Genomic DNA, 26,041 nt, shown 5'->3' with positions numbered 1-26,041 from the left:
CCTCCTTGGTAAAGTCAAGAGAATAAAAATAATACAGAAACCAGTTTTAGCTTGATAGATTTGAATACCAGGGACACCAAAGTCATTTAATCAAATCCCTTCCTAAGACATTTCTGGCTCAATTGGTGCATCCAGCATTGCTCCAACAACTTGCACCTGGGAACCAAACAGATCTTCCAGGTACACAGGAATTTCCAAGAACCCAGCCCAGAATAGAGAATATTTATGACAAATTACTTTCCAGCTACTGTGAAAGGGCAGATCTTGGTTCTGATTCACATGATACATATATTAAAAAATTGCATTACCTCTGACAAGCAGGTTTGCTGTGGATTTGGATTTGCCAATGGAGAACTGGATGGTGCCTGTCATATCAACACTTGTTTTGATTATTGTCAGCCTGTGGATGGTGCCTTCCTGCTGCATGATGATGTTTCTGCCAGCCTGCAAGGCTGCTCCCTTCAGGAACCACTTGGCAGGTTTCACAGATGGAATGGATGTCTCACATTCAAAATTGGCTTCTTCAGGCTCAGTCACGTCCTCATCACACAATTCTTTTACAATATTAATGGCTTGCTCTGGATGGAAAAAGAGAGCAGGGATTTAGGAGCCATGAAAGCTTTTCCATTATCAAGCCTGACCACTCAAGACATCTTTTCTGCACTTATGAACTCAAAAGGCCTTAAAACATCTTTTATCCTGTATGAAAGCAAACACACATTGCTGGTCACAGGCCAGAAAGTGAATCTGTATCTCTTGATTCCTAGTCCTAATTCTAAAGTCAGTTTTCTATCCTGATATCAAATATTTTGTGCTATAAAATGAAAAAGATGGTTCATTGGAATGCAGATGTTGATAAAAGGAGCTGCAACATTCATCTGAAAAACAGACTTTATCCAATACATTTGATAAATGTCTCTGGAATGGGAATTCCCTCATTTTCCTTAGGAGAATATACCAGATAATAATTTTTCAGCATGTTCCTGTGTGCAAAAGGATTGAACACCAATGCGCTTCAAAATAAATAACATGAATTAAAATTCATTTTTAAGCAGTATTGTGTTTCCAGAGCAAACAACAAGTGAGTCAGCCCATCCTTTCCAACATAAACAACAAGTGAGTCAGCCCATCCTCCTCCCAGTGCATTCAAGGGGTGAAAAAAAGAGGCTCTCTACCTTCAACAAAGAAATTAGCACTGGTTTTGTCATCAAAGGCATCACAGGTGTACGTGTCCTCATCCTCGTAGTCGGCGTCATTGATGACGAGTTTCCGATAGACGCCCTCGCTCACGATCTCGTATTTCACACCAGGGTGAATTTCCCTGTCCTTTTTGAACCACCTGACCTTGGCATTGGCCCGGGACACCTGGCACTCCAGGACCCCCCGGTGCTTCCACAGGGCGATCTTATCCCGCAAGGGCTTCACGATTTTCACGGGCAGCTCTAGGAGGGCAAAGGAAATGGAGCGATCAGTACGGTCTCCATTGCTCTCATTAACAATATTTCTTTTATGTTCACTAATTTGGATGGTGACAGGAATCCCTGCCAGGCTGAGCACTCAATTAACAAGTTTAATTAGTAAGAGTTAATTAAAAGGAAACTGTTTCTCTGTATTGTACTGCTGGAGTGGCTGAACTGCAGAAGTAACAGGCGGTTTTTCCTCAGCACCTCACAGCAGTGCTACGGCAAAACCAGGGACTGATCTCCAGTTTCCTGAGCTCCTCAGCAGTGCATTAATTCAAACATCTTCCTCTTCTCTCCTTCCATCACATGGTTTTAGTTAAACACACCCAAAAATGCCGGGTTTTGTTACAACATACACCAGAAAGTGAAAATACAAGAAAAAGTCAAGCTACACCTTTTTGTGCCTCAAATTTGACACACAACTTTAAATTTCTAAAGGCGCAAATCCAACCTCCTGAGAGAATTTAACTGGAATTAAGCCAAAATAGACTCTCAGCTGATATTTACCAGGCAGCAAAGTAGGAAGGTTTTCTTTCTCTGAACACTGTAGGACTTTTTTTAACCTTCACGTGCAAAGTGAGGGAAGTGAATTGGTTTGTAATGTGAAAGAGGAGAAGCAGTGCTGGCACAAACAGCAGAATTACCTTTTACAGTCAGGTGAGCACGGGATTCTGCCTTTTCTGCTACGAATTTGATCTCAGCCGCATCCTCGACCTGGACACGTGCGTACGTCAGGGAATAGGTCTTACCTGGGAACAGACACAGAAACACAGCTCAGATATCCCAGGGAAAAACCCCATTTTCTAGTCTCCCATGCCAGTCCCTCCTCTATCCCACCCCCATTCTGTGGTGGTTCCAGTTGTGGGTTTCTCTGGATCTGGATTGAAGGCACTTGAGACAGTAGTTCATGCTCACACTCAGGTGTTTATTATTTCTTATCAGTAAAACAGTCTCACAAATATGAGTTCTGCAGCTTTTAGTAGAAGGCACAAAATGGCCAACAATCTCTTGTTCCAAGGCCTTTTCAGACTAAACTGTCCAATGAAGAGCTGACACCTGGATTATTTTCCCTTTTAACCCAATCACTGATCCCACAGAGCTGCAATGGGGACTTTTCTGCCCAATTACAAAATGCCACCCAAACCATGGAGAAGGAGGAAGAAGAAGCATGGAGCAGAAACCCAGGATGACACCCTGTGCCCTCCATCTTGCTGCCATCCACAACACACTAAAAACCCCCAAACCTCAATTTCTCACCCAGTGACACACCTGCACTGCTCTCTATAATCTATTTCACACTTTTGTGGATTCTGGTCTATCTTGAAGTCTGGGAAACTTTCTCCATGAATGAGGGTCAAAGTCAGTGCTGCCCTGGGGGTGAGGGCAGCCCAGAGCAGACAGAGAAATATTCCCAGTGCCCTGGGTTTCCACACCATTCCAGACCAAAATCCCCATTTTTTTCCTCCTACCATCCTGCCGCATTTTGATGTTGTCGGAAGTCTTCAGCTTGTTGTCATTTTTGTACCACTGGGTTTCCACCTCGTCATGTGAGATCTCACAGATGAAAGATGCACTCTCGTATTCGTTCACTTCCACATCTTCCAGTGGTTTTACAATCTTGACATCTCGGGCTGTGAAGTCATAAAGACAAATATTCATTTGGGGGTTTCTCCACAAGTGAGTATGGGGTGTTTACTTTCTGCGTAATTATATGGTAAAAAGAGGATTGTGTTTTATTCTAGACCAGCCTTTCTTCCTGGATAGTTTCTCTCTTCAACACAGTGAATACTTTTATGGCTGAATCTTACTGTTAGAGGATTTTATGGATGCTGGAACTTCGTGCAGGTATTGATGAAAGAAATACAAATATTAATGAAAGCAAACTCACCAAGAAATCCAAAGACAAGTCTACAATCTCAGGTCATTATAAACTGCCTTATTCATGCTTCTATCCATGCTCTCCTCTGTTTTACATAGGAGATATCTTTTTCCAGTGTCTCCTGAACTGAATATAATCCTATTTAACTCTGCACCTTGGCACTCCTTTTGTCACAACTGATCTATTTATCTGTGCCACTGCAGCCCTTTCTCTTTGAAAGAGAAGGCCTTGATACACCTTGGATCAGCCTCAGGAGCAGAGCTGAAATGCAAACAATGACCCATCCCAATCTCAAAAACCAGGGAGAAAAGGGGGAGTCCATGGGGCAGATGTTCATGAAGATACTGCAGAACCCAAGCAGCCACATGAGGACAGCATCTAGTAAGCAATGATAAAGATGCTCTGTCTTTCACTAAGAAAGAGCTGATGGTTTTCACATGTCCCTTTAGAAAATAGCATCTGCCAGGGCACAGCAGAGCTGTGTTTTGAGTAACTTGCCTTTCTCTCAGAGCTTATCTCAGGTGCTTCATAGCCTGGTGACAAAACACACCTGGTGCTTCATCAGTTGCTCAGTGCAACACTCAGATGGAAAAACGGCCTTGAGCAGAAAGGAGAGGAGCAGGCAGAAATAACCACCCTTTCCTTAGTATCTACAACCTAAAAATGAGGGCACTTCTTGAGCTCAGACCCAAGGCTTGTCCAGTCCCTGTTCAGGCCAAGTCCCCCTGTGAAAATGGTGCCACCAAACCACATCAGCACCAGCCAATGAATCCCTGCTTTGGGCCAGGCTGTCCAGTATTTCCTGATGTGCCAATCCAGAGAGACCATTCCGATTCCAGAGAATAGAAATCGCTTATGAGAAATGGAAAACTGAGTCAAGATCTCTTCCAAAAATACTGCAAGGATAGAGCAAGCACAGGACAGCTTTGCCAGTGTTTTCTCACCAGGAAGAGAAACTTAACCAAAATGAGCAATTGTGAAAAATAAACAATCCACAAAGAATTTCTTGTTGTGTAGCCAAAAATGCTGCAGTAAATGTATTTTCCTACTTCAGCCAAACATACCATGAACCTTTAGAGTAGCTGATGTCTTGTCTTCAGCTGCTTGACATGTGTAGGTTCCCTGGTCTTCATATTCGCACTTGTGAATAATGAGGCTTCTCTTATTTCCTTGGGAGATAATCCCAATGTTTTTACTTGGCCGGATCTCCTTCCCATCCTAGAAGGGGAAAAAGGTCAAAGCAGATCACCCTCAACTCCTGTACATGTGCAGTGAGCAAAACAGACATTCAGATCTGTGCTTATTTCATCCTTCTTGTTGGACTGAATGGAAGACTGTGTTTAAAGGAACACGTGTTGAATATTCATCACAGGGCAAAGATTTCAGAAAGTTGGAATAGCTGAGGAACACACAGAAATTTTGGATGCTCTCCAACACCTTTTTTTGAAGGCTTAAAACAGTATGCAGGATTAGCAGTGAGTCCCTTCAGACATAAATGGTTTTAAATTAAAAGGTCAAATTTTGACTGGAAATAAAGAAGAAGCTTTTCACAGTGAGGGTGACCAAACACTGGCACAGGTAGCCCAGAAAGGTGGTGATGCCCCATCCCTGGAAACATTCAGGAGCAGGTTGAACAGGGCTCTGAGCAACCTGATCTGGTTGAAGGTGTCCCTGCTCATGGCAGAGGGTTGGAAATGAGATGACCCTTCCAGCCCAAATTCCACCTTGAAGAACTGCTGCTACCCCAAATCAAGGAAAGTACCAGCTGAGCCCCAAGGGAGGCTGATGAAATGCCAGAGCTGATCCCCAAAATGACTGTGTAGGGAAAAGGAACTGGATTGTCCCTGACAAAGGAAATTGAGGCTTCCCTTTATATCCCATTTCCCAAAAAGGCTGTATATCCTGGGTGAATACTGCATGGTGTGGAGTGAAGCACAAGACTGCAAATCTATAGCAGCAGTTCTCACATTCTGTGCAAGAATAGAAAAGTTTAATTTTCAATCCAGTTTATAAATACAGTAAATAAAACTCTGAGAGTGATAAATTGGGAGAGTAAATGAACATAAGGACAAGAGAGCAATGCTAAGAGATTTACTGCAAAGGCTCAGGGCTCATATTCCCTAGAAGCAGAATTAGAGGCTTCCATTCCCTTCCAGAGAAGTCAGAAATTAAAAAATCACAATCCATTAAGTGCTGTACCTTGAACCACTTCACATTGGCATTGGGTTTGGACAGCTCACACTCGAATGTGGCCTTCAGCTTCTGAGTTACACTGACATCTGCCAAAGGCTTGCTGATCCTCACAGGCAATTCTGGGAAAGAAAGACAAATGGGGAATGGGGTCACACAAGCACTGATGGGTAGGTTTTCATGATAAATAAAATTTGTATTGGTTTGGGCACTTTATCATTCCCTCCCATTTTGTCATTGCTCTGTGCACAGTGATGCCACAACGACCCTCTTGGCACCAGAAGGAAACATCACTGTGCTTTACATCCCTTGCAGTGACCAGGAAAATTTGTTGCCCTCTTAAGTTTGCTCTCCAGGTCAGGAGAAGACCATTGCATCCACCCCAAGCAGGGCTGGAGCCTCCTGTGCCCGTGTACCTTTCACAGTGAGCCTCCCTGATGAGCTAATGCCCTCTGCTTTGAAGGAGATGACTCCTGCATCTTCCAGAGCCACCGAGGAGAGAGTCAGGGAGTGTTTCTTGCCCAGAACACCAAAACTGATGTTGGGTGAAGGCTTCAGACGAACACCATCCTTCTGCCAGGTCCCCTCCACGTCCTCGTGGGACACCTCCACCTCAAAGGTGACAGTGCCTTTCTCAGCCACCTCCAGGGCCTGGAGGCCTTTCACCAGCTTGATCTGCCTCACTGGAAAACAACATGGAAAAGTTGGAGATCTCACACTTGTGAAATAGCCCGAGGACTTCCAAAATGGATTATTTCCCTATTGCTCATGCACCTGCCGATTAGTTTGTATTTGCCAATTAAACAACCGCTTCTACAGGAAATAAAACCTGTCCATGACCACAAAGCTAACATATCTGCTATTTTTTAAATGGATGCTTTCATGCGACAAACAGGTCAACCAAATGTGACAGAAAACACCACTGGCCCCTTTTCTATTGAGGTCTATCAGATTTTAGTAAAAGAAAGACAAATAAGTCCATGGCAATACTGTGCAGTCCTTCAGTTGGGATAAAACAAGAATGGGAGGAAAAATATAGTAAAAGGAAAAAAAAAAAGCCAAACATGACCGGTGCAAAAAGTGCTGACAGCTCACAGGTTGGTGGCCAAAGCATCCATGGTTTGGGTGGATATTACCTGTTTCTGTGACAAAACATTCATGCCCTATCATCCAGCAAAATGGATTTAGTGTTTAAACTTGTATCACCACTAAAAGTAATGAAGTTGCCAATTAAAAAAAAACCCCAAAACCATGATAAAGGCTCTAAGACCTCTCCAGACAACCTATTCAGTCATCTGACCATTAAAAAGCATTTTTAGAATATAACCTAGATCTTTCTCACTGCACCTGAAGTCCATTATTTCCTGGCATCATGGAGATTGTTCCCTTCCACTTTGCAAGACATCAAGCACCCAAAAGACTGTTTTCAAGTCCTTCCTCACCTAGTGTTTAGAACCAGCCCAGCACCAATTGGTGGCAAGGACTTTATGGACAAAATTAGAGTCCTTGAGTACTTATATCCTGTTTTCAAATATCCTGTGGCAATTATTACAAAAAAAAAAAAGTAGGAAAGGGACAGAAGTACAGGGCTGTGGATGAGGCACCATTCATTTACCCAAGAGTGAAACACCCTCAGAGAGAAGATTTGCTTTTGTAGTTTTTTAGACCTTGACTGAATATAAAGAGACATTCTGAACGAGGTGGTTTGCAGAGAAAAATCAGGGCAATGGATGGCTGAAGAGGGATTTTTGGTAAAAAAAATCATACCAAGAAAAAACACAGAGCATATCAGGGACTGACAAAGAGAGGAAAGAGAAGAATCTTTCCAGCAGCATAAGGGTCAGAGCTGGTGGGATGAGATGGAGGCAACAGGAACCAGGCAGACATTCTCTGCTCATGGCTTAGCTTTCACCTCCTCTTGGTCATTTGACTGGTGGCCAAGCCCACAGCATTGTCCATGTGTCCCCATGATAATGCAGAGACCAGAATCCACCTCCAAACCCTGACTGGGATATTTATAGAACTGAGGGTCACTGAACTCACTTTCCACATTGATCTTGGCCTGGGTGGTGTCATCAGGGCTCTCACAGCAGTAGAAGCCCCGGTCTGCGAAGGAGATGTCCTTGACCACCAAGGTGTGCTTTGTTCCCTCAGCTTTGATCTCTATTTTGTCACTGGGCTTCAGCACAATGCTGTTCCTCATCCACTTCACCTCTGCAGGCTTGGTCAGCTCTACCTCCAAGGTCACTGTCTCCCTCTCTTCAACTGTTTTGGGCTCCAGCTTCTTCTTGAAGGAGATTGAGGCCTCTGCAAGAGAGGAAATATTAGTAGGAATGTGGAAGATCCAGAAAACTGGCTTTGAAAGAAAATTAAACCAGTGGCTCGTGTACCTCCAAACCCCAAGCATTCTGGGCACTCCTATTTAATAATGCATAAGCAGAAATTCTCTGCTGCTAACATAATTAATTAGAGGGAAAGCCGCATAAAACAACATCATAGAATCAACATCATAGAATGGCTTGGGTTGGAAAGGACCTGAAAGACCATCTAATTCCAAGCCCCTGACATTTCCAGCCTGTCAAAGGGGCACTGCCACCTCTTACCTCTGACTCTGAGGTTGGCTGTGCTCTCCACGCCCTCAGCATTGGCAGTGATTTCAGCTGCATCTTCCAGTGTCAGGTCAGTGATGGTGAGGCTGTGGTTGGTGTCCTTCTGAGAGATCACATATTTCTTGCTGGCTTCAATCTTGGCACCATTCCTGAGCCAGGTGACCACAGCATCACTGGGGGAGACAGTGCACTTGAACACGGCCTCTTTTCCTTCCTCAGATACCACGCTGTTGAGACTTGTGACGAATTTCACCACTCTGGGAGCTGATGGATAGAGGTAAAACATTCAGGAGCATGTCCTTGAGTACCTCCAAACAGCCAAGAGCTTCCATGACAGCATAATGCTGTACTCAAATACAGGAAACTCAGTAAATACAGTAATAAATACTCAGTAAATACAGCAATAAATGCTCAGTAAATACCAGCAATAAATAGTCAGTAAATACAGCAATAAATACTCAGTAAATAGCAGCAATAAATACTCAGTCAATATAGTAAGTGATCACAATAGTGGATCATCATATTTCCCATGTCTGAGTAAATTTTTTTTTTACAAAGAGAAGCCAAAAAAGAGGGGAAATAAAATCCCATCTTTTATTTGGGAAAATGAATTCCAGCCTCAAATGCAATATGAAGAGACCTGAGCCAGGTCTCACAATCATTATGTTTTTCATAAATAGACGTTCCACTGACACGGGAATTCTGTATTTTGTTCTCAACACATGAATCACCCCAGACACATGGAAAAATTCAGCTTTGCAGGGTTCTAACAGCTGAGGACAAACCCCAGGGACCCCTGCACAGTGTCACCATTAGGGACATACGTTTGGGGACAATGGTGATGCTGCTCTTGTCATCCCTGGACTCGCAGGAATATTCTCCCTCGTCCTCAGCCCGGATCCCTGTTATGGTCAGGGTCCGTTTGATTCCCTCCTCACGGATCTGGAAACGTTTGCTGGCCTTGATCTCCACACCATTCCTGCTCCACGTCACCTTCCCCTTGGCGTGGCTCAGCTCACAGCTCAGGGACACGCTGCCACCAATCTCAGCTTTCACGGCCTCCAGCTTCTTGGCAAACTTCACTGGGATTTCTGAGGTCCAGGAGAAGGGGAAAGCGTGAGGAAGGAAAAGAGAAGAAACCTGTTCTAAGAAATTGGTTATTGGTTTTGCCCAATTGTGGAAATAAATAAATAAATAAATAAATAAATAAATAAATAAATAGAATGGCCTTAAGTATTTGGGGCTCAGGGGAGACAAAATCTAACCAGAAATGTGAAATTCAGGCAGATTCTTTGACATGGTATTTTCACATCCCTGTCATTCCATAGGAGGATACAGAAACAGGAGGGGAGCAAAACCACCAGAAGTACCCATCATAGGCTTCCAAGTTGGCCAGCAAAAGACAAAACCTGAAAATTTTTATGATTTTTTTTAAATTCTTTTAAATTTTTTAATTTTTTTTTAATTTTGAAAGTAAGTTTTTGAAAGTAAGTTTTTGAAAGTAAGTTTTTGAAAGTAAGTTTTTGAAAGTAAGTTTTTGAAAGTAAGTTTTTGAAAGTAAGTTTTTGAAAGTAAGTTTTTCTGGAAGCTGGAGAACTTTGCCGGCCCACGATGGGGCATCCAGAGAAGATACAACAAGCCTTCAGGTTGGAACAATTTCCAGAAGAGTTTGGATTCCACCTCCACCCCATCATGAGAGAAGCGCAGCTGCTGGGCTGGGCCATGACCTGGGCACTGCTCACCTTTCACCTGGACCCTGAATTCCTGCTTGTCATCCTTTGTCTGGCAGGTGTAGAGGGCAGAGTCTGTGCTCTCGGCTGCGTTCACGGTCAGCGTCCTGGATGCCCCCTCACTTTTGATCACACATTTCTTGCTCGCCTTGATTTCCGTGCCATCCTTGAACCACCTCACCGCAGCGGTTTCAGGTGTGACTGAGGTTGTCAGTGTGATGCTTTCGTGTTCTTGAACAATGAGAGGCTCTTTCTGGACAACCTTATTTTCAAATTTAGCCTCTGGTTCTAGAAAAGATAATAAACCAGGAAAATTAACAGCTTTATGCTCAAATCCTTGACAGTGCAGTTTCATATTGCTCTCTCTTCAGGTCTCACACCACCAGCTCATCCATAACCTGTAATAATCCAGGGAATATGGCTCAATATTTGTGGCTGGTATGATCTTTTCCTGAGCAAGAAGAAAGAAAATGGTCTCTCAGGCAACCCAGAGCTTTTGTTTAGAAAACAAGCAGAGGAAAGAAAATGTAAATATTTATATTTTATCTGCTGTCCATAAAAAGCTTGTTTCTTAGAAGTAAAATTACCAAAATTACCTATATAATTCTTTCCCTTCCCCTTTTTAGGATCTTACATAAAATTAAGAAGAGACATTAATGGGCTGAATTTAGGGCCTATTTTCTATTCGCTCCACTGGCAGGAAGGCTGGAACTCAGCCTTTAAGGTTCCTTCCAAACCAAACCATTCTGTGATTCCAGTCCCTTCTTGGCCTTCTTTCTATATTGTATATTAGTTTTTCTGGGTCTGGATTGAAGGCACTTGATACAGTATTTCATGTTTGGACTCAGGAGTTTATTATTTCTTATCAGTAAAACAGTCTCACTACTGGGAGTTCTGCAGCTTTTGATTAGCAAGGCACAAAATGGCAATCTCTTGTCATAAGGTCTTCTAAGACTAAACTATCCAATAAAGAAAGGATACCTGGATTATTTTCCCTTTTAACTCAATAACTGATCCCACAGAGCCTGCAGTGCAGACTTTTCTGCCCAATTACAAAACATCACCCAAACCCATGAAGAAGAAGAAGGTAAAGAAGAACAAAACCTCCATTTTGCTTCATATTTATTTCTATATTCTAAAACCCCAAACTCTAAGTTTTCCAGCCTGTGATATTACACACTTCTAACCAACTACACACCCATGATCCCAGTGCTATCAATCAATTTTGGAAGCCTGTTCCATGACCTCAGGTCAAATGCAGTGTTCTCTTGTGGGTCTGTGCCTATAAGCACAGAAAGCTTAAAATTCTCAGCATCCAGGATTCCAACACCTGTACAACCTTTTGCCACAAAACCAGGCATTTTTGGGGCACACACAAGCAGCACACTAGGATTTCTGAGTCTCTTTTCTCCATAGCTCCATTGCTAGTCTGCAAACTTCCCACGTCTACTTCCAACTCCCCACCACTGCAAGAGGTTGGGTGATATGGTGTGTGAAAGAGACAAGCAAAAAGCTATGTAGCATCTCCAGACCCCCCAAAAAAAGTCAAAATTTCCCATCTCTATACTGCTAGATTAAGAATTAATCTGTCATGTAGCTCACTGATGTTTTTCCAGGGGAGACAGTGGCTGCATCAAGGCTGCTGTCTCAGGAATACCCAGTTTTCCTCTAAGCCACAGGGACTGGTTCTTCCCACCACAAAGTGAGCACTCACCAGTTGCTTCCAGTTTGAAGGTCATCTTCTGGCCTGCAGCCTCACAGATGTATTCCCCAGCATCCTTCTTCTCCAGCTGCTCCACCACCAGGCGCCGGGATTTGCCCAAGGTCTCTATTTTGAATTTCCGAGAGGACACGAGCAGTTTTCCATCCTTGTACCACTTCACTTCAGTTGTGTCCTGTGCTACCTCACACATGAGGGTGGCACTTTCTGTCAGGACAGCCTTCACCTCCTTCTGGACCTTTTCCTGGTTTATAAATGCAGGTTTGGGCTCTAAATGCAGGAAAGGAAAAAAATAATTGTTGACGGGTTAAAATTAGATTAATCTTATAGATTTCTGTGGAGAGGTGGTTGTCACTTGCCAAATCCAACTGCCATCATTGAGCAGTGTCTACCCTTCTGTGGGGTGGAGTTGCCACTTGGAAAATTAAGAACTAAGAGCCTAGGAATGGAAAGGACCAAGAGGAGCCTTGACATCAACCCTACAGCTGCAAGTCAGTAGGTAAAAATATATTTAATTCAAACTTTCCCAAAGAACATCTGTTCTGCATATTGGAGGACATAAGCTCTCAAATTCCTTTTACTTAAGATCTCAGAGACAATAAAGCAATTTCTTGGAATATTTCACAGCAAAGGGCATTTATTTAGCACCTGTCAGGAATAGTAAGACATCTCAAAAAACTGAGATCTCAATAACACAACAGCCAAAGAAAAAAAAAATGCTGTTTAAAATCTGCTGCTGATACTGCAAATGACAAAACATATTCCAGCCTCTAAATCTTCTAAAATGGGATTACAAGACTAACAAGGAAGGGATTCTGTACTGGCTCTTTGCTTTCAAGAAGTTCAGTGTACAAGAATCACCCTTTGAGATCACAGGAATGGAAGGGATCTGAACATTAATTATTTCTATTATATTTACAACTACTATTAAACCTGCTGAGACAGAGCTTGTACCATGCTAAAGCCAAATATTCCCATTTCTACAAATCCAGGCAACCAAGCACAGAAAATCAGGCGAACCCCGCAGGCTGCAACAAACCCCAACTATTGCAACTGAGTCATGGCGGAGTAGTTATTTCAATTATTGCTGTATTGGCCTCTACTGAATTCTGACAAAGAATCTTCTCTCACCTGTGACATCAATCCTGAAGGTGAGTTTTTGGCCAGCAGCCTCACAGGTGTACTCCCCTGCATCTTTCTTCTCCACCTGACCCACCACCAGGCGACGCGATTTGCCCTCCGACTCCACCTTGAACTTCTTGCTGGAGGTGATGAGTTTCCCATCCTTGTACCACTTCACCTCTGTTTTCTCCTGGGCCACCTCGCAGCTCAGAGTGGCATTTTCTGATAGTGCAGCCTTCACCTCTTTCTGCACCTTCTCCTTGTTTGTAAACACAACTTCTGGCTCTGGAAAGAGAGAAATCCAGATTTACTCCAAAATATGATTTTGCTCAATCCCATTATTGTGGCTTACAGGTAAGACTGGAAAAAACCCTCTGACATGACAGTCCACATCTAAGTCTAACAGAAGAACATACAAAGGACTTTGTGGTGTTTTTTTGCCTGTTTTGGTATTTTTTACAGCAGTAATCTCTCTATGGTTCATTAGAACATTCTCTGGCAGGACCCAGTCAAGGCAGGACGTGTTTTGGTTTAAGTTAATTGCAAACTTTCAAATTTTCAGAGGAAGGAACTGTTCTGTGTTGCATTATAGTCCCATAAAATTTATTTTTTTGATTCTCAGCAGCCGTTTCTACTTCTTCTTAGATCATTTTGTGAAGTGAGAAAGGTGCTAGACCAGCAATGACGTGTCCAGGACCCTGTTATTTGTTCTGAGTGCAACCTTGGAAAAAGCTCAGCTCATCTCACATCCAAATGGTGAAATCCCCTTGTTCTCCAGAAGACACATCAGTCACACCACTTGCAATTGGATTGGGAAGCTGTGAGGGAGCTGGGAAGCTGAATCTATTCTACCTCTTTACGGCCCCAGTAAGGAAATAAACTGGAATGAGTCTCCAGCACACCTTCTTTCCTTACTTGCCATTTTCTTGACACCTTAAATACCTTAACATATATCAAGCCCTACTTCCAAAACTCCCTTCAGGCTGAAATGAGCACTTCCAAGGGAAAGAAAAGGAGTGTGGACATTGGGCAGGCTCTCCACCATGACCCTGCACTGAGAACGAGCTGTGGCGCAGATTTGCTCTCATTGTACTAAGATGGGAAGGAGGAGATGCACAATCAGTACCTTCTTTTTTACAGCCCCTTCCCTCCAGTGGTTTCCAAAATTTTTCAGGGATTTAGCTCCCTGTTTTAAGGATTTTAAATGTTTTACAAAGAATACATGAAGAAAACTTGTATTTGTACCCATCCTAGGCCATACAACGATCTACTCCAAAAATTTGAAGCGTAACACAAAGAAGACTTATAAAATAACGTTAATTTTCCTAAAGATTCTAGAAATAATACCGATGGGCCAAAGAACCTTCTCCTACCTGGGACATCAATCTTGAAGGTGAGTTTTTGGCCAGCAGCCTCACAGGTGTACTCCCCTGCATCTTTCTTCTCCACCTGACCCACCACCAGGCGACGCGATTTGCCCTCCGATTCCACCTTGAACTTCTTGCCGGAGGTGATGAGTTTCCCATCCTTGTACCACTTCACCTCTGTTTTCTCCTGGGCCACCTCACAGCTCAGCGTGGCATTTTCTGATAGTGCAGCCTTCACCTCTTTCTGCACCTTCTCCTTGTGGACAAAGGCATCTTCTGCCTCTGCAATTGAAGGTACAAGAGCAGATTTTGAAAATTCACAGATTCCTTCCCAAATGCACACATCACCTTTTCAGTTGTGGTGCTGAAATTAATTTTCCATTCACATTCTCTGCTGCCAGCACCTACTGCATTTTTAACATTTGAATTACATCAAGTGCCAGTGAAGGAGTCATTCTCTGGTAGTCCAGGCCACAGCCTCAAAATTGCTTTAATTTCCACCACTACCTTTCTTCAAAATCTGAAGTAACATACCCCAAAATCCAGCAGCACTAAGGTGGATGAGGTCTCTCAGAATTAGGTTTGCTGTAAGAGGACAAGCATTAAATTGTCCAACCAACCCAAGATCTGTAGTTTACTTTGCCAACAAAACAAAGATAGTGTTGGGAAACAAACTTTGTGAACCTATTCTGTGTCTGTATCTTTATTTCCTAACTGTTCTCAAGGTGTGAAAAAATTATTTTTTTCAAATGAATGAAAATTAGCCAGCCTCAACTGTATTTGCACCATGTCATGGTCAAAAATAAATCTAATGTAGGAACTCTTCAATTTGCTTGAAATTCATTGGGATCCAACTGAAGGATGTCAAGATTAAAAGCTGTCTTGAATATCAAAGTGAAAAGAGCTGGTTTCTTCATTTCCTGCTTCTGAGAACAGTTCTGGCATTTCCATCCAGTTGACAGAGGCCATAATATAAATGTTTCCTCTATAATAAACTATATTTCAGAAAGGAGCTTTCACAAGAGAATGCCTGTGCTCAGATTTGCTGCACCCTTTGATTACTCCAGTAATTTCTGCATTCCCAGTTTGCTATCAGTGCATCTTTCCAAGATCCCCAGGGATTTTCCCCAGAGATCTTCACCCTGACCTGAGTTTGGGGCTACAGAAATCCACTGCATGCTCAGTTTCTAAAAAACAAAGACAGATCTAACAGCATGAACACAAATTCATGAGTAAACCAACATCAGTCAAGTGCTGGCTCGGTCACTGCCTGTTGAGATGGAGTTTGACAAGCAATATAACCTTCCCCTCCTTCATTTTTTCAGGATGATAACAGGGATTTCATTTTTTCAGGGTGTAAAAAAGGGATACAGCACATTCTCTCACCTTTGACATCAATCTTGAAGGTGAGTTTTTGGCCAGCAGCCTCACAGGTGTACTCCCCTGCATCTTTCTTCTCCACCTGACCCACCACCAGGCGACGCGATTTGCCCTCCGACTCCACCTTGAACTTCTTGCTGGAGGTGATGAGTTTCCCATCCTTGTACCACTTCACCTCTGTTTTCTCCTGGGCCACCTCGCAGCTCAGAGTGGCATTTTCTGACAGTGCAGCCTTCACCTCTTCCTGCACCTTCTCCTTGTGGACAAAGGCATCTTCTGCCTCTGAAATAGGGAAAATATATAAGATGTAAATGTATTTTGTCAAGAAGTTCTTACTTGTATGAGGTGTAGATGCTCTGCAGGATCTTGGACTTGGCAGTGCTGGTTTCACCATTGGGCATGATGATCTTAAAGGTCTTTTCTAACAGAAATAATTCAATATTAAACTCTTGTAAGTAACCCAGCTTTGCAGTTCTATTTATCATATAAATAAAGCAATGTACCCTCAAAATATAGTCCATGTAATTATCATCCTTCTCTGACTTATCCTCATGAACACCTTAACCACACCATTTGTAAATTTTTTCAATTAATATAAAAATGAATGATTATAAAGATAAAATTCTCTCTCATGTCTTGATGATATTTCTACTCCCCACATTTGCAATGAGCCAAATACAGCACAATGGTGAGTTGCCACCTCCACTATCACATTATTCAGAAGATTTTAGCAGGTATTTTAGATCAAAATTAGGTGTTGCTCAGAAAATACCTTGTAACTCAATCCCAAAGACAGGACAAAGACACAGTTCTCAATATAGAAAAGCACTTGATTAACATTACACAGAAAACTAGCATTTAAAATTTGAAATATGTCACCATGATATTTTATGAAAAATCCCTTCCCCAGGATATTTTGTCCTGGGAAGCTGGGAAGCTTCAGCTTCTCTTTGCTTTGCTGCTTTGGAATGTGATTCGGAGAATTGTTTATCCCAGCATGTGAATTGTTTTTACTTAATGACCAATCCCAGTCCAGCTGTGTCAGACTCTCTGGTCAGTCATGGGTTTTTATTATTCATTCTTGTTTAGCTTTCTGATGTCTCCTTTCTCTTTCTTTAGTATAGGTTTAGTATATAATAAATATCATATATATCATATCATATATATCATACATATATAATATCATACATATATAATATCATACATATATAATATAATAAAATAATAAATCGGCCTTCTGAGAACATGGAGTCAAATTCTCATCTCTCATCTTGTTCTGGGGACCCACAACACCACAGAAGCGTATTTTTATTTCCTAAAAACTCTGTGATTTTCCAGCAAACTGGCTTTCTGACAGGAGGGTGCAGCCATGCGGAAGTCAGGCTCTGCTCCCAGAGAATGAGAGACAGGATGAGAGGAAATGGCCTGAAGCTGAGCTAGGGGAGGGTCAGGTTGGACATCAGCAGGAATTTCATCATGGAAAGGGTGGTCAGGCACTGGAAGGGGCTGCCCAGGGAGGTTTGGAGTCCCCATCCCTGGAGGTGTCCAAGGAACATCTGGACACGGCACTCAGTGCTCTGGGCTGGGGACAAGGTTGGGCACAGCTGGGACTCGATGGTCTGGGAGGGCTTCTCCAGCCTCAGTGACTCTGTGACCTGGGAGGCTCTCAGGGATGCTGAGCCACTTCCATCCCCTGTGCTATTGCCTTCCTCTCCCCAGCCACCCCCTGCAGCCTCCTGGGGCCATCCTTGGCTCCTCCTGGATGGCTTCCTCCTGTCTCCATCACGTCTGTGCTCCGAGCAGCAGCAGCTGCCTGGGAGGGTGAGGAGAAGGGGTAAGCTCAGGTCAAGTTCCCCCACTGCTGACAGTGGCACCACATGTGCTGCTGGGCCACATCACAGCCTTGCTATGAATATTGCACAGTCCACAGAAAGAGAGGAGCCCTGCAGGGAGCAACACAGAGCAGGAGTCCAGCTCAGGGGCTCTGAATTTGAGCTCCTCTGTTTATATTGGCTGTAGGAGGGCTGTGAGGAGATGCTGCTGTCATTTAGAAGGCACATGGTCTGTGCTGGGTGATGCAAAGCTCCTCAAAGGTTCATGTCAGCAGCAATTTGACATCTGAAAGGGCTCCAGCACACACCAAGCTTTGCATTTAAAACTGATTGCAAAAATATTAATACTTAAACTCCCATCTACAACTCTGAGTGTGAATATGCAGAGTGTATTCAAAATAAGTTATAAAACAAGTCTGCGTCAATGAGGGCTGTATTTAAAATGTCAGGTTAGCAGAGCAGGAATATTCCAGGCTGATCTCACTTGTCCTTTACATTCTTGACCTTTCATATAAACCATTTTTACACTGATAGGAAGTGTGACTAAAACTTTTAATCAGCTTCCAAAGTGATTTACACCAGTTAATAATTTCTTTTAGAAACTTATTTTAAATTTAAACAACTATTCAGTGAAGATGACATTTCCAACCTTAAGTGAAACTGGTCAGTGGAAATGAGGAAAAACATTTTCAGGACATGAAAGTTTGACTGATTTAAAATATGGATTTCACCGCATACCCTGAATCTAATGCAATTTCAGAATCAGCTGTTTTTCTACATGTTCAACTCAGTCCCAAGGTGTGCAGCAGCTGATTTTTTTTTTATTAACCCAAAAAATTACAGTGGCATCCCAAACCCCAACACTGAGCATCTAACCTTCAACCTGTCCTTAAATAAGGAAGGCTTTGTGCTACCAGTGGAGCCCTGGAGTACAGCAAGCCTGAAAAGCTTTCCAAGTGCAATGGCACCAGGATAAATTAAGACACAGAAATCCACTGCACTCTGGGATAAACCAGTAAGAGGAGGATTTCTGCAGCAGGAGAGCCAACCTCTCTGAGTACGCATAATCCCTCCTGACTTTCACACCGGATCGTTTTCCAGCCAGGGTTGGACTGGCACGTCGTGTTACAGCTGTCCCATGAGCAAGACAGCAACGGTAGCTAGGGCAGGCTGGTGGCACAGGGGTCACACTACCCTGTGCCACCATGGAAAGAGGGCTGGAAACCTTTCTGGTACAGACAGCTCCCTCAGAGAGAGAGGTTTGTGTGTAAAGCACTAAATTTCTGATTTCTGACTACGCCTCTGCAGTAATGCATGAACCAGTGTCAGCAGCAAACAATGAATTTGGTTTATAAAAATTTTACCTGGAGAAGCTGAGGCTGCCCCTGGATCCCTGGAAGTGTTCCAGGCCAGGTTGGATGGGGTTTGGAACAGCCTGGGATGGTGGAAGGTGTCTCTGCCCATGGCAGGGGTGGGAACAAGGTGATTTTTAAGGTCCTTTCCAACCGAAATTACTCTGTGTTTTTATGATGGTCTATCAGTATCCATATTGAATTTTCTCTGAAAAACACCTCTCAAATCTATACTTAATTATCCTTCCTTCCTTATTATCCTCCAATGAAACTGGCAGCTCCCTCAGCCAAAGACTGAGCTACACAGAGATGAAAAAGAGCCAAAATGCCCCAGCTCACAGCCTGGGTAGCCCACACAGAGTGGAGTCAGTAAATTCCCAACACAGCAGTTCCTCTACACTGCTGATAAAATGTCAAACCTCTGTTTGGTCCTATAAGAAAACAGAGGTGAAAATTGCTTCCCTGTTCTGATCGCCTCTGCATACAAGACAAGAATTTTAAAGTTAAAAAAGAGGGATTTGGCTGTAAAGATGGTGGAGTGCTATAAATATTAAAACAAACAAACCCTTTCTTAACATCAAATTCAGAAATGATCACTCAGAATGTAGCTGGTGTCCAGAGCTGCCTGGAGCCTGAGATAAAATTCGCCAGATGTCTTGTAAAATATACTGAGACCAAAGAAATCACAGAATCATTTAGGCTGGAAAAAACTTGGAAGATCAGAGTCCAACTGTCCCCCCAGCACTGCCACATCCACACAGCTTTTAAACCCTTCCAGGGATGGGGACTCCACCACTTTTCTGAGCAGCCTGCTCCAATGCCTGACAACCCTTTTTTGGTTAAGAATTATTTTTTCTAATGTCAAACCTAAACCTCAGGTGGAACTTGAGAGCATGCACTCTTGTCCTACCACTTGCAAAAAAAGAGGAAGGAAAACAGTGATTTTTCATGGGAGAATGCCCGTAACAGGAGGAGGAGAACCAGTACTAGTGATAAAACTGGAAGAGATTTTGGAAGACAGTGCCTGCTATTGAGAAATGTATTTGAATATATTGAGAAATCTCGTTCACTTCCTCAGCTGAAGGAGATATAGGGAGGTGAGGAGCTGACATCAGGATATGAACAGGCCAGCTCCAGATCTGCTCAGTCCTACACAACCTCACTGAAACAGCAGCTCAGACAGCACTTTAACAGCCCTTCTAATATTGCATCAGAGAAAATGGGGGAAAACACATAGATACAAAGAAAAGCCAATGAAATGCAACCCAAAATCTGTCTCCCACCTGTGACATCGATCCTGAAGGTGAGTTTTTGGCCAGCAGCCTCACAGGTGTACTCCCCTGCATCTTTCTTCTCCACCTCACCCACCACCAGGCGACGCGATTTGCCCTCCGACTCCACCTTGAACTTCTTGCTGGAGGTGATGAGTTTCCCATCCTTGTACCACTTCACCTCTGTTTTCTCCTGGGCCACCTCGCAGCTCAGCGTGGCATTTTCTGACAGTGCAGCCTTCACCTCTTTCTTCACTTTGTCCTTGTTGATAAATGCATCCTCTGCTTCTATGGAGTGGGAAAAGTCATTTTAAAATCAAACACAAGTTGATGCTGTCCAAAGTGACCAAACCCAAATAAACATGACAACTTCCACATCTCTGCTATTTTTTAATGCTCAGACAGGATGTGGGCCTTTGTCATGCCTAGGGACAACACATCAGCCATTTCTGAGAAAAATGATCCCATGCCTCAGGATTTCAGCTTCCTCCCTTCTCCACAAGAAACCCATTGCTTTGTTCTAGAATGTAATGGATAAATAAATAGCAAATCTCATTTGCCACTGTGACTCCTATGGAAGCCTTATTCATTCTAGGAGCCCTGTTTTCCTACTTCTTCCAGACTTATTTTTCTTACATATCCAGGAAACAACCTTACCTTTATCCTTGTAAAGGCATGGGATGGGATGGGATGGAAACTTGTCAATCTTTCCATTAGTGGGAAACCAGAAAACACCAAGGGGCACTGAGGGGGATTCATCCCAAGGATGAAGATGGCCAGCTGTCAGCATCAATGTGATAGTGGATGGGGGGTTGATCTCCATCCCTACTCAAAGAAGTTTCAGGCTGCACAGAAACTGGAGCCCAAAGAGTGGTACATTTTTCGGTATTAAGGGACCTATCTGTGATGAGAATGAACAATCTCCCACCTGTGACATTGATCCTGAAGGTGAGTTTTTGGCCAGCAGCCTCACAGGTGTACTCCCCTGCATCTTTCTTCTCCACCTGACCCACCACCAGGCGACGCGATTTGCCCTCCGACTCCACCTTGAACTTCTTGCTGGAGGTGATGAGTTTCCCATCCTTGTACCACTTCACCTCTGTTTTCTCCTGGGCCACCTCACAGCTCAGCATGGCATTTTCTGACAGTGCAGCCTTCACCTCTTTCTTCACTTTGTCCTTGTTGATAAATGCATCCTCTGCTTCTGTGGAGTGGGAAAAGTCATTTTAAAATCAAACACAAGTTGATGCTGTCCAAAGTGACCAAACCCAAATTAAAAGCATGACAACTTCCACATCTCTGGTATTTTTTATGCTCAGACAGGATGTGGGCCTTTGTCATGCCTAGGGACAACACATCAGCCATTTCTGAGAAAAATGATCCCGTGCCTCAGGATTTCAGCTTCCTCCCATCTCCACAAGAAACCCATTGCTTTGTTCCATCAATGTAATGTATAAATAAACACCAAATCTCATTTGCCACTGTGACTCCTATGGAAGCCTTATTCATTCTAGGAGTCCTGTTTTCCTACTTCTTCCAGACTTATTTTTCTTACATATCGGGAAACAACCTTACCTTTACCTTGTAAAGGCATGGGATGGGATGGGATGGGATGGAATGGAAACTTGTCAATCTTTCCATTAGTGGGAAACCAGAAAACACCAAGGGGCACTGAGGGGGATTCATCCCAAGGATGAAGATGGCCAGCTGTCAGCATCAATGTGACAGTGGATTGGGGGGTTGATCTCCATCCCTACTCAAAGAAGTTTCAGGCTGCACAGAAATTGGAGCCCAAAGTGTGGTACATTTTTCGGTATTAAGGGACCTTCTGTGATGAGAATGAACAATCTCCCACCTCTGACATCAATCCTGAAGGTGAGTTTTTGGCCAGCAGCCTCACAGGTGTACTCCCCTGCATCTTTCTTCTCCACCTGACCCACCACCAGGCGACGCGATTTGCCCTCCGACTCCACCTTGAACTTCTTGCTGGAGGTGATGAGTTTCCCATCCTTGTACCACTTCACCTCTGTTTTCTCCTGGGCCACCTCGCAGCTCAGAGTGGCATTTTCTGACAGTGCAGCCTTCACCTCTTTCTGCACCTTCTCCTTGTTTGTAAACACAACCTCTGTCTCTGTAAGGAAAGCCCAACAGTCACACACAGCTTTTGCAGCTGTTGTCTCTGGGGTTTAATCAAGATCCTCCCATTTCACTGTACTTGCCCTGACAGGTAATAGCATGATGGGCCACTAGTGCAAGAAAGCACCTTCAACTCTGTCTTGCTAAGAGGTGAATAGGAATGGGAATTTGATGGGAATTCTGGGGTAATGTTAAAAACTCACAGTTTTAGGACAGATTTAAATGTAGGACTTAGAGCACCAACCTGCATTGCCTGAACCCTCCTCCCTCTTCTCTTTTTCTCTCCCTACGTCTCTCCAAGATTCCAGTGATTCAGAAGGGAACAGCACCTGTATCCTCATGTCCATGAACCATTATTCTTTCTTTTTTGCCTATTTGGGATAATTCTACTGTTTTCCATCTAATCATGGAATGGTTTGTTGGAAGTGACCTTAAAGATCATCACAATCCCACCCACCTGCCATGGGCAGGTTCCACTAGACCACATTGCTCCAAGCCCCATCCAATGTGTAAGGGATGGGATCTAATCAGAGCTCTTCAAACACCTTCCTCTTCCCCTTTTTCCATCCCTCTGCTATGGCCTCACACTATTTTCCCAAGGGAGTTTTTCTGCAGACACACCAGCTGATTGTGAGAGGAGAAGGATTTCCCATCCTTTCCTATGATTTTTTTTTTTTTTGTGGCCACAACCAGTCATGGATGCAGAACCATGTGTATAAAACATTATTATGAAAGTTGCCAAAAAAAAAATAAAATTTGAGTACAATGGTTGAGATCTGTGTTGAGATCTGAGTTGAGATCTTTCACCCCAGGAAGATTGTGAGATGATCCTCTGGACACAAGACACCACTCAAAATGGAATTCTCCTTTACCTTTGGAATTCCTGGCACTTTCTCACCTCTGACTTTGACTTGGAATGTTGTTCTGTCGTCCTTTGTCTCGCAGGTGTAGCTGCCTTGGTCTTGCTGTGTCACCTTCTTGACGATGAGCTTGCGTTGTGTCCCCTGGCAGACGATTGTTGTCCTCTGGTCCTGCTTCACCTCAGTCTGATCCTTCCTCCACACCACGGCCCCACCTGCAGCTGACACCTCACACACCAGCTCCAGGCTCTCAGAAGGACTGACTGACACTTCTGGAGTCGTTTTGGGCTTGTTGACAAAAGTAACAGCTTCATCTGGAGCGGAAAAGAGAAAAGGGTTTGTGCCTTGGTGCAGGTTTATCTGCACAAAGTTAGGATACAGTGGTTATTGATCTTTATTCCATTATCACACACTCTTGATGCCTCTCTGACAGATGGTGCAAACCCCTCTGATCTTCAGATAATTGCTCTCAATTACAGTGAAATCCCCTTCATCTGCCCTACATCCTCCTGGATCTTTCAAATCAAACAGAGACACCCTCAAGTTGCTCACACTTCATTTACCACTCCTTGGTTCCAAAGTCAAGCAAGCTCTGGGGGATATGTGTTGATGTCTGAGGGCATAAACAGCTTTGAAAAGACCAGGGAAGTCTCAGAAAATCTAGTTAGAGGTGTTGAGGAGCCTTTTTAAAATGTTTCTGAGCCCATTCCTGCAGCTCCTTGCTCACAGTACCAATCTTACTGGACTAATTCTTCTCCAGGCCAGGGCACATATGGGATAATCTCATTGATAAAATATTCTCCAAGTTGGGAAAAAGCTCTGAGCAACCCAGTCTAGTGGAAGACATCCCTGCCCATGGCAGGGGGTTGGAAGGAGATGGTTTTTAAGGCTCTTTCCAACCTAAACCAATCCATATTTCTATGAATATAGGGGTCAATAATCTCAAATCTTTTGGTTGAAACTGATCTTCCCCGCAGAGAACTCAGAACTGCTCACACAGCTCAGTGGAGGTTCCTCAGCCCAAACCCTGCTGGCAGCACAGACAGAGGCTGGGCAAACACAGGGTATTTGTCATGCAGGCAGCAACAACACAACATTTTTATCAATTGCAAAGTGATAACAATTGCAATTTTACCTCTTTGCAAAGGTAAAAATCAAAGATTGCCTGTCTTTGAAGGCAATCAAGTGAAGACAGAGAACTTGGCAGGGATGGAACTGGATGAGCTTTGAGCTCCTAACCCAAACCTTTCTGTGATTCTAGGATTTAGCAGACACCAGTTTTCTTTGCCTCAGCCATGTGATAGGAGTTACAGGTGAGATTCACCCAACCTGCCCATGGCCAGCAAAAAGTTGATACCAAGCTCAGGCAATCCTCTGTACCTGATGCTCAGACAAAAGCACAACCAGAACACTTCTAAAACCCATCTCAGACAGCTCTAATCAGACAGCATAAATCAGATTGCAGAAATTGCCTTTTGAGGGGTCAGTTAGGGCATAGCCTGGTTTCAGACCAGTTTTTCAATAAGTCAGGGACTGGGAATTACACTCCAAGAGAAATTGCATGATGTTGGATTCTCAGAAAAGAACTGCAGGTGAGATGCAGAGTGAGCACCTGAGCAAACACCACTCCCTCCAGCTCACTAAATCCTGCAGCAATCCCTCCAGACAAGTGCTGTCCTAAATTAATCAGCTTTGCTGAGTCTTTAGTTAGCTCATGGACAGCACCAAAGCAACCTGGATATTCTGTTACAGGTCACAGGCACTCAGTTGTGACTTCTCTTGAATTGCATTGTACTGCAGACATGCCAGGAGAAGCTTTCAGGAGAGTTTCAATCTTAAATTTAGGACCAGGTTAAAAATTAGGCTCCAGGCACAAGGCAGAAAACCCCATTTAGGATGAAAGTTCCCACAAGCATGCAACTCGAATCAGTTGAATTTCACAGATATTGAATTTCACTGATGAGTTCTCGTGTCATTTTATACTCTGGCTCCATCCTGGGCTGGAATGCAGTGGTGACAAGCATTTCTCTTCTGGGTTTGGCCTGACAGCCACGTGCTTTGTGTGATGGGCACGTGACACATGGAGTCACAGCACCACAGGGAGGGATCCCTGAGATCACAGTGTCCTTTGGGAACAGCAGGAGATGTTTAACTCTCAAAATCAGGAATTAAACTTGTCAAAGGAAACTCTCACAGCAAGGCTTTGAACCCCTGACTGAGGTGGTCCTAAGGTGATGCACAGGCTGAGCTGAAAGAATAGAGGCCAGATGTGGCTGCCAGCTGTTCAGCCAGCGTTGTGTTTGGGTTGTGCTCCAGCCCTGGAAAAAGCTTGGCTGACTCAAAGAAGGCACAGCATTTTTACACTATTTGCCCATACTCCGGGTTTGCACCAGGATCACAACAAGGGTCAGGATCTCAGAGCAAGGGTCAGAACCTCTCCAAGTGTTGCGCAGCCTTGGTCCAAAGTTCTGTCAGTTTGTAAAGTAGGACAAGTCTAAAAAATAAAATCCTGTGTTTCCCACACAGACTCTGATCCCACACTTGCAGTACAAGCTTACCTGAGACTTTTAAATCAAAAGTAAGGGTGTCATCCCCAATTTTGCACGTGTAAGTTCCTTCATCTTCCTTTGTCACAGCCGAAGCCACAAGCTTGTGCAGTTTTCCTTTGTCTTCCATGGTGAATTTCTTGCTGGCTGTGATCTCCTTCCCATCTTTGTACCACCTCACCATGATGTTGGCCTCAGAGGTCTCAGACACAAGCTCAGCCTGTTTCCCAGCAATGGCCTTGACAACTCCTCCAGTTTTCTCTTTGTTTACAAAGTTTGCAAGTGCTGAAACAAAACAGGGACACAGCTCTGGTAAAGAATTCTGTGCACAGCAGTAAAAATGTACATTGACATCTACATTTGGTATTCATGTATCATAAGACAAAATCTATTTATTTAATTATGGATCTAATCACTAGATTTCAAAGCAGAAGCAGACAAATTTCCAACTATAATCCTGATTATCCCATGTCCAAAAAGCAGAGTACATAGAGGGCACAAGAGGCTGAGTCAGGGAGAAGAAGCCCCAGGAAACAGAGCTATTATATTATTAAAAGATATTATTAAAATATTATTTTAAAGGG

At 43.5% G+C, this 26,041-nt stretch overlaps 1 protein-coding gene across 1 annotated transcript in view; it reads right to left on the bottom strand.

Moving 5' to 3' along the window:
* The window catches only part of OBSCN (obscurin, cytoskeletal calmodulin and titin-interacting RhoGEF), a 159,842-nt gene that overhangs the window by 101,821 nt on the left and 31,980 nt on the right, over positions 1-26,041 (bottom strand). Inside the window, 20 exon segments of the mRNA XM_054514079.1 lie at positions 309-578; positions 1,176-1,442; positions 2,108-2,212; positions 2,933-3,094; positions 4,407-4,560; positions 5,542-5,654; positions 5,949-6,215; positions 7,576-7,839; positions 8,136-8,405; positions 8,966-9,232; positions 9,884-10,159; positions 11,586-11,861; positions 12,723-12,998; positions 14,087-14,362; positions 15,467-15,742; positions 19,928-20,203; positions 20,844-21,119; positions 21,771-22,046; positions 22,950-23,225; positions 25,470-25,742. Of these exon segments, the coding sequence (XP_054370054.1) occupies positions 309-578; positions 1,176-1,442; positions 2,108-2,212; positions 2,933-3,094; positions 4,407-4,560; positions 5,542-5,654; positions 5,949-6,215; positions 7,576-7,839; positions 8,136-8,405; positions 8,966-9,232; positions 9,884-10,159; positions 11,586-11,861; positions 12,723-12,998; positions 14,087-14,362; positions 15,467-15,742; positions 19,928-20,203; positions 20,844-21,119; positions 21,771-22,046; positions 22,950-23,225; positions 25,470-25,742 (4,896 nt within the window).

This window comes from Molothrus ater, chromosome 1 (genome assembly GCF_012460135.2).
Source record: "Molothrus ater isolate BHLD 08-10-18 breed brown headed cowbird chromosome 1, BPBGC_Mater_1.1, whole genome shotgun sequence".
NCBI classification, from domain to species: domain Eukaryota; kingdom Metazoa; phylum Chordata; class Aves; order Passeriformes; family Icteridae; genus Molothrus; species Molothrus ater.
This window is presented reverse-complemented; position numbering and strand designations above follow the sequence as displayed.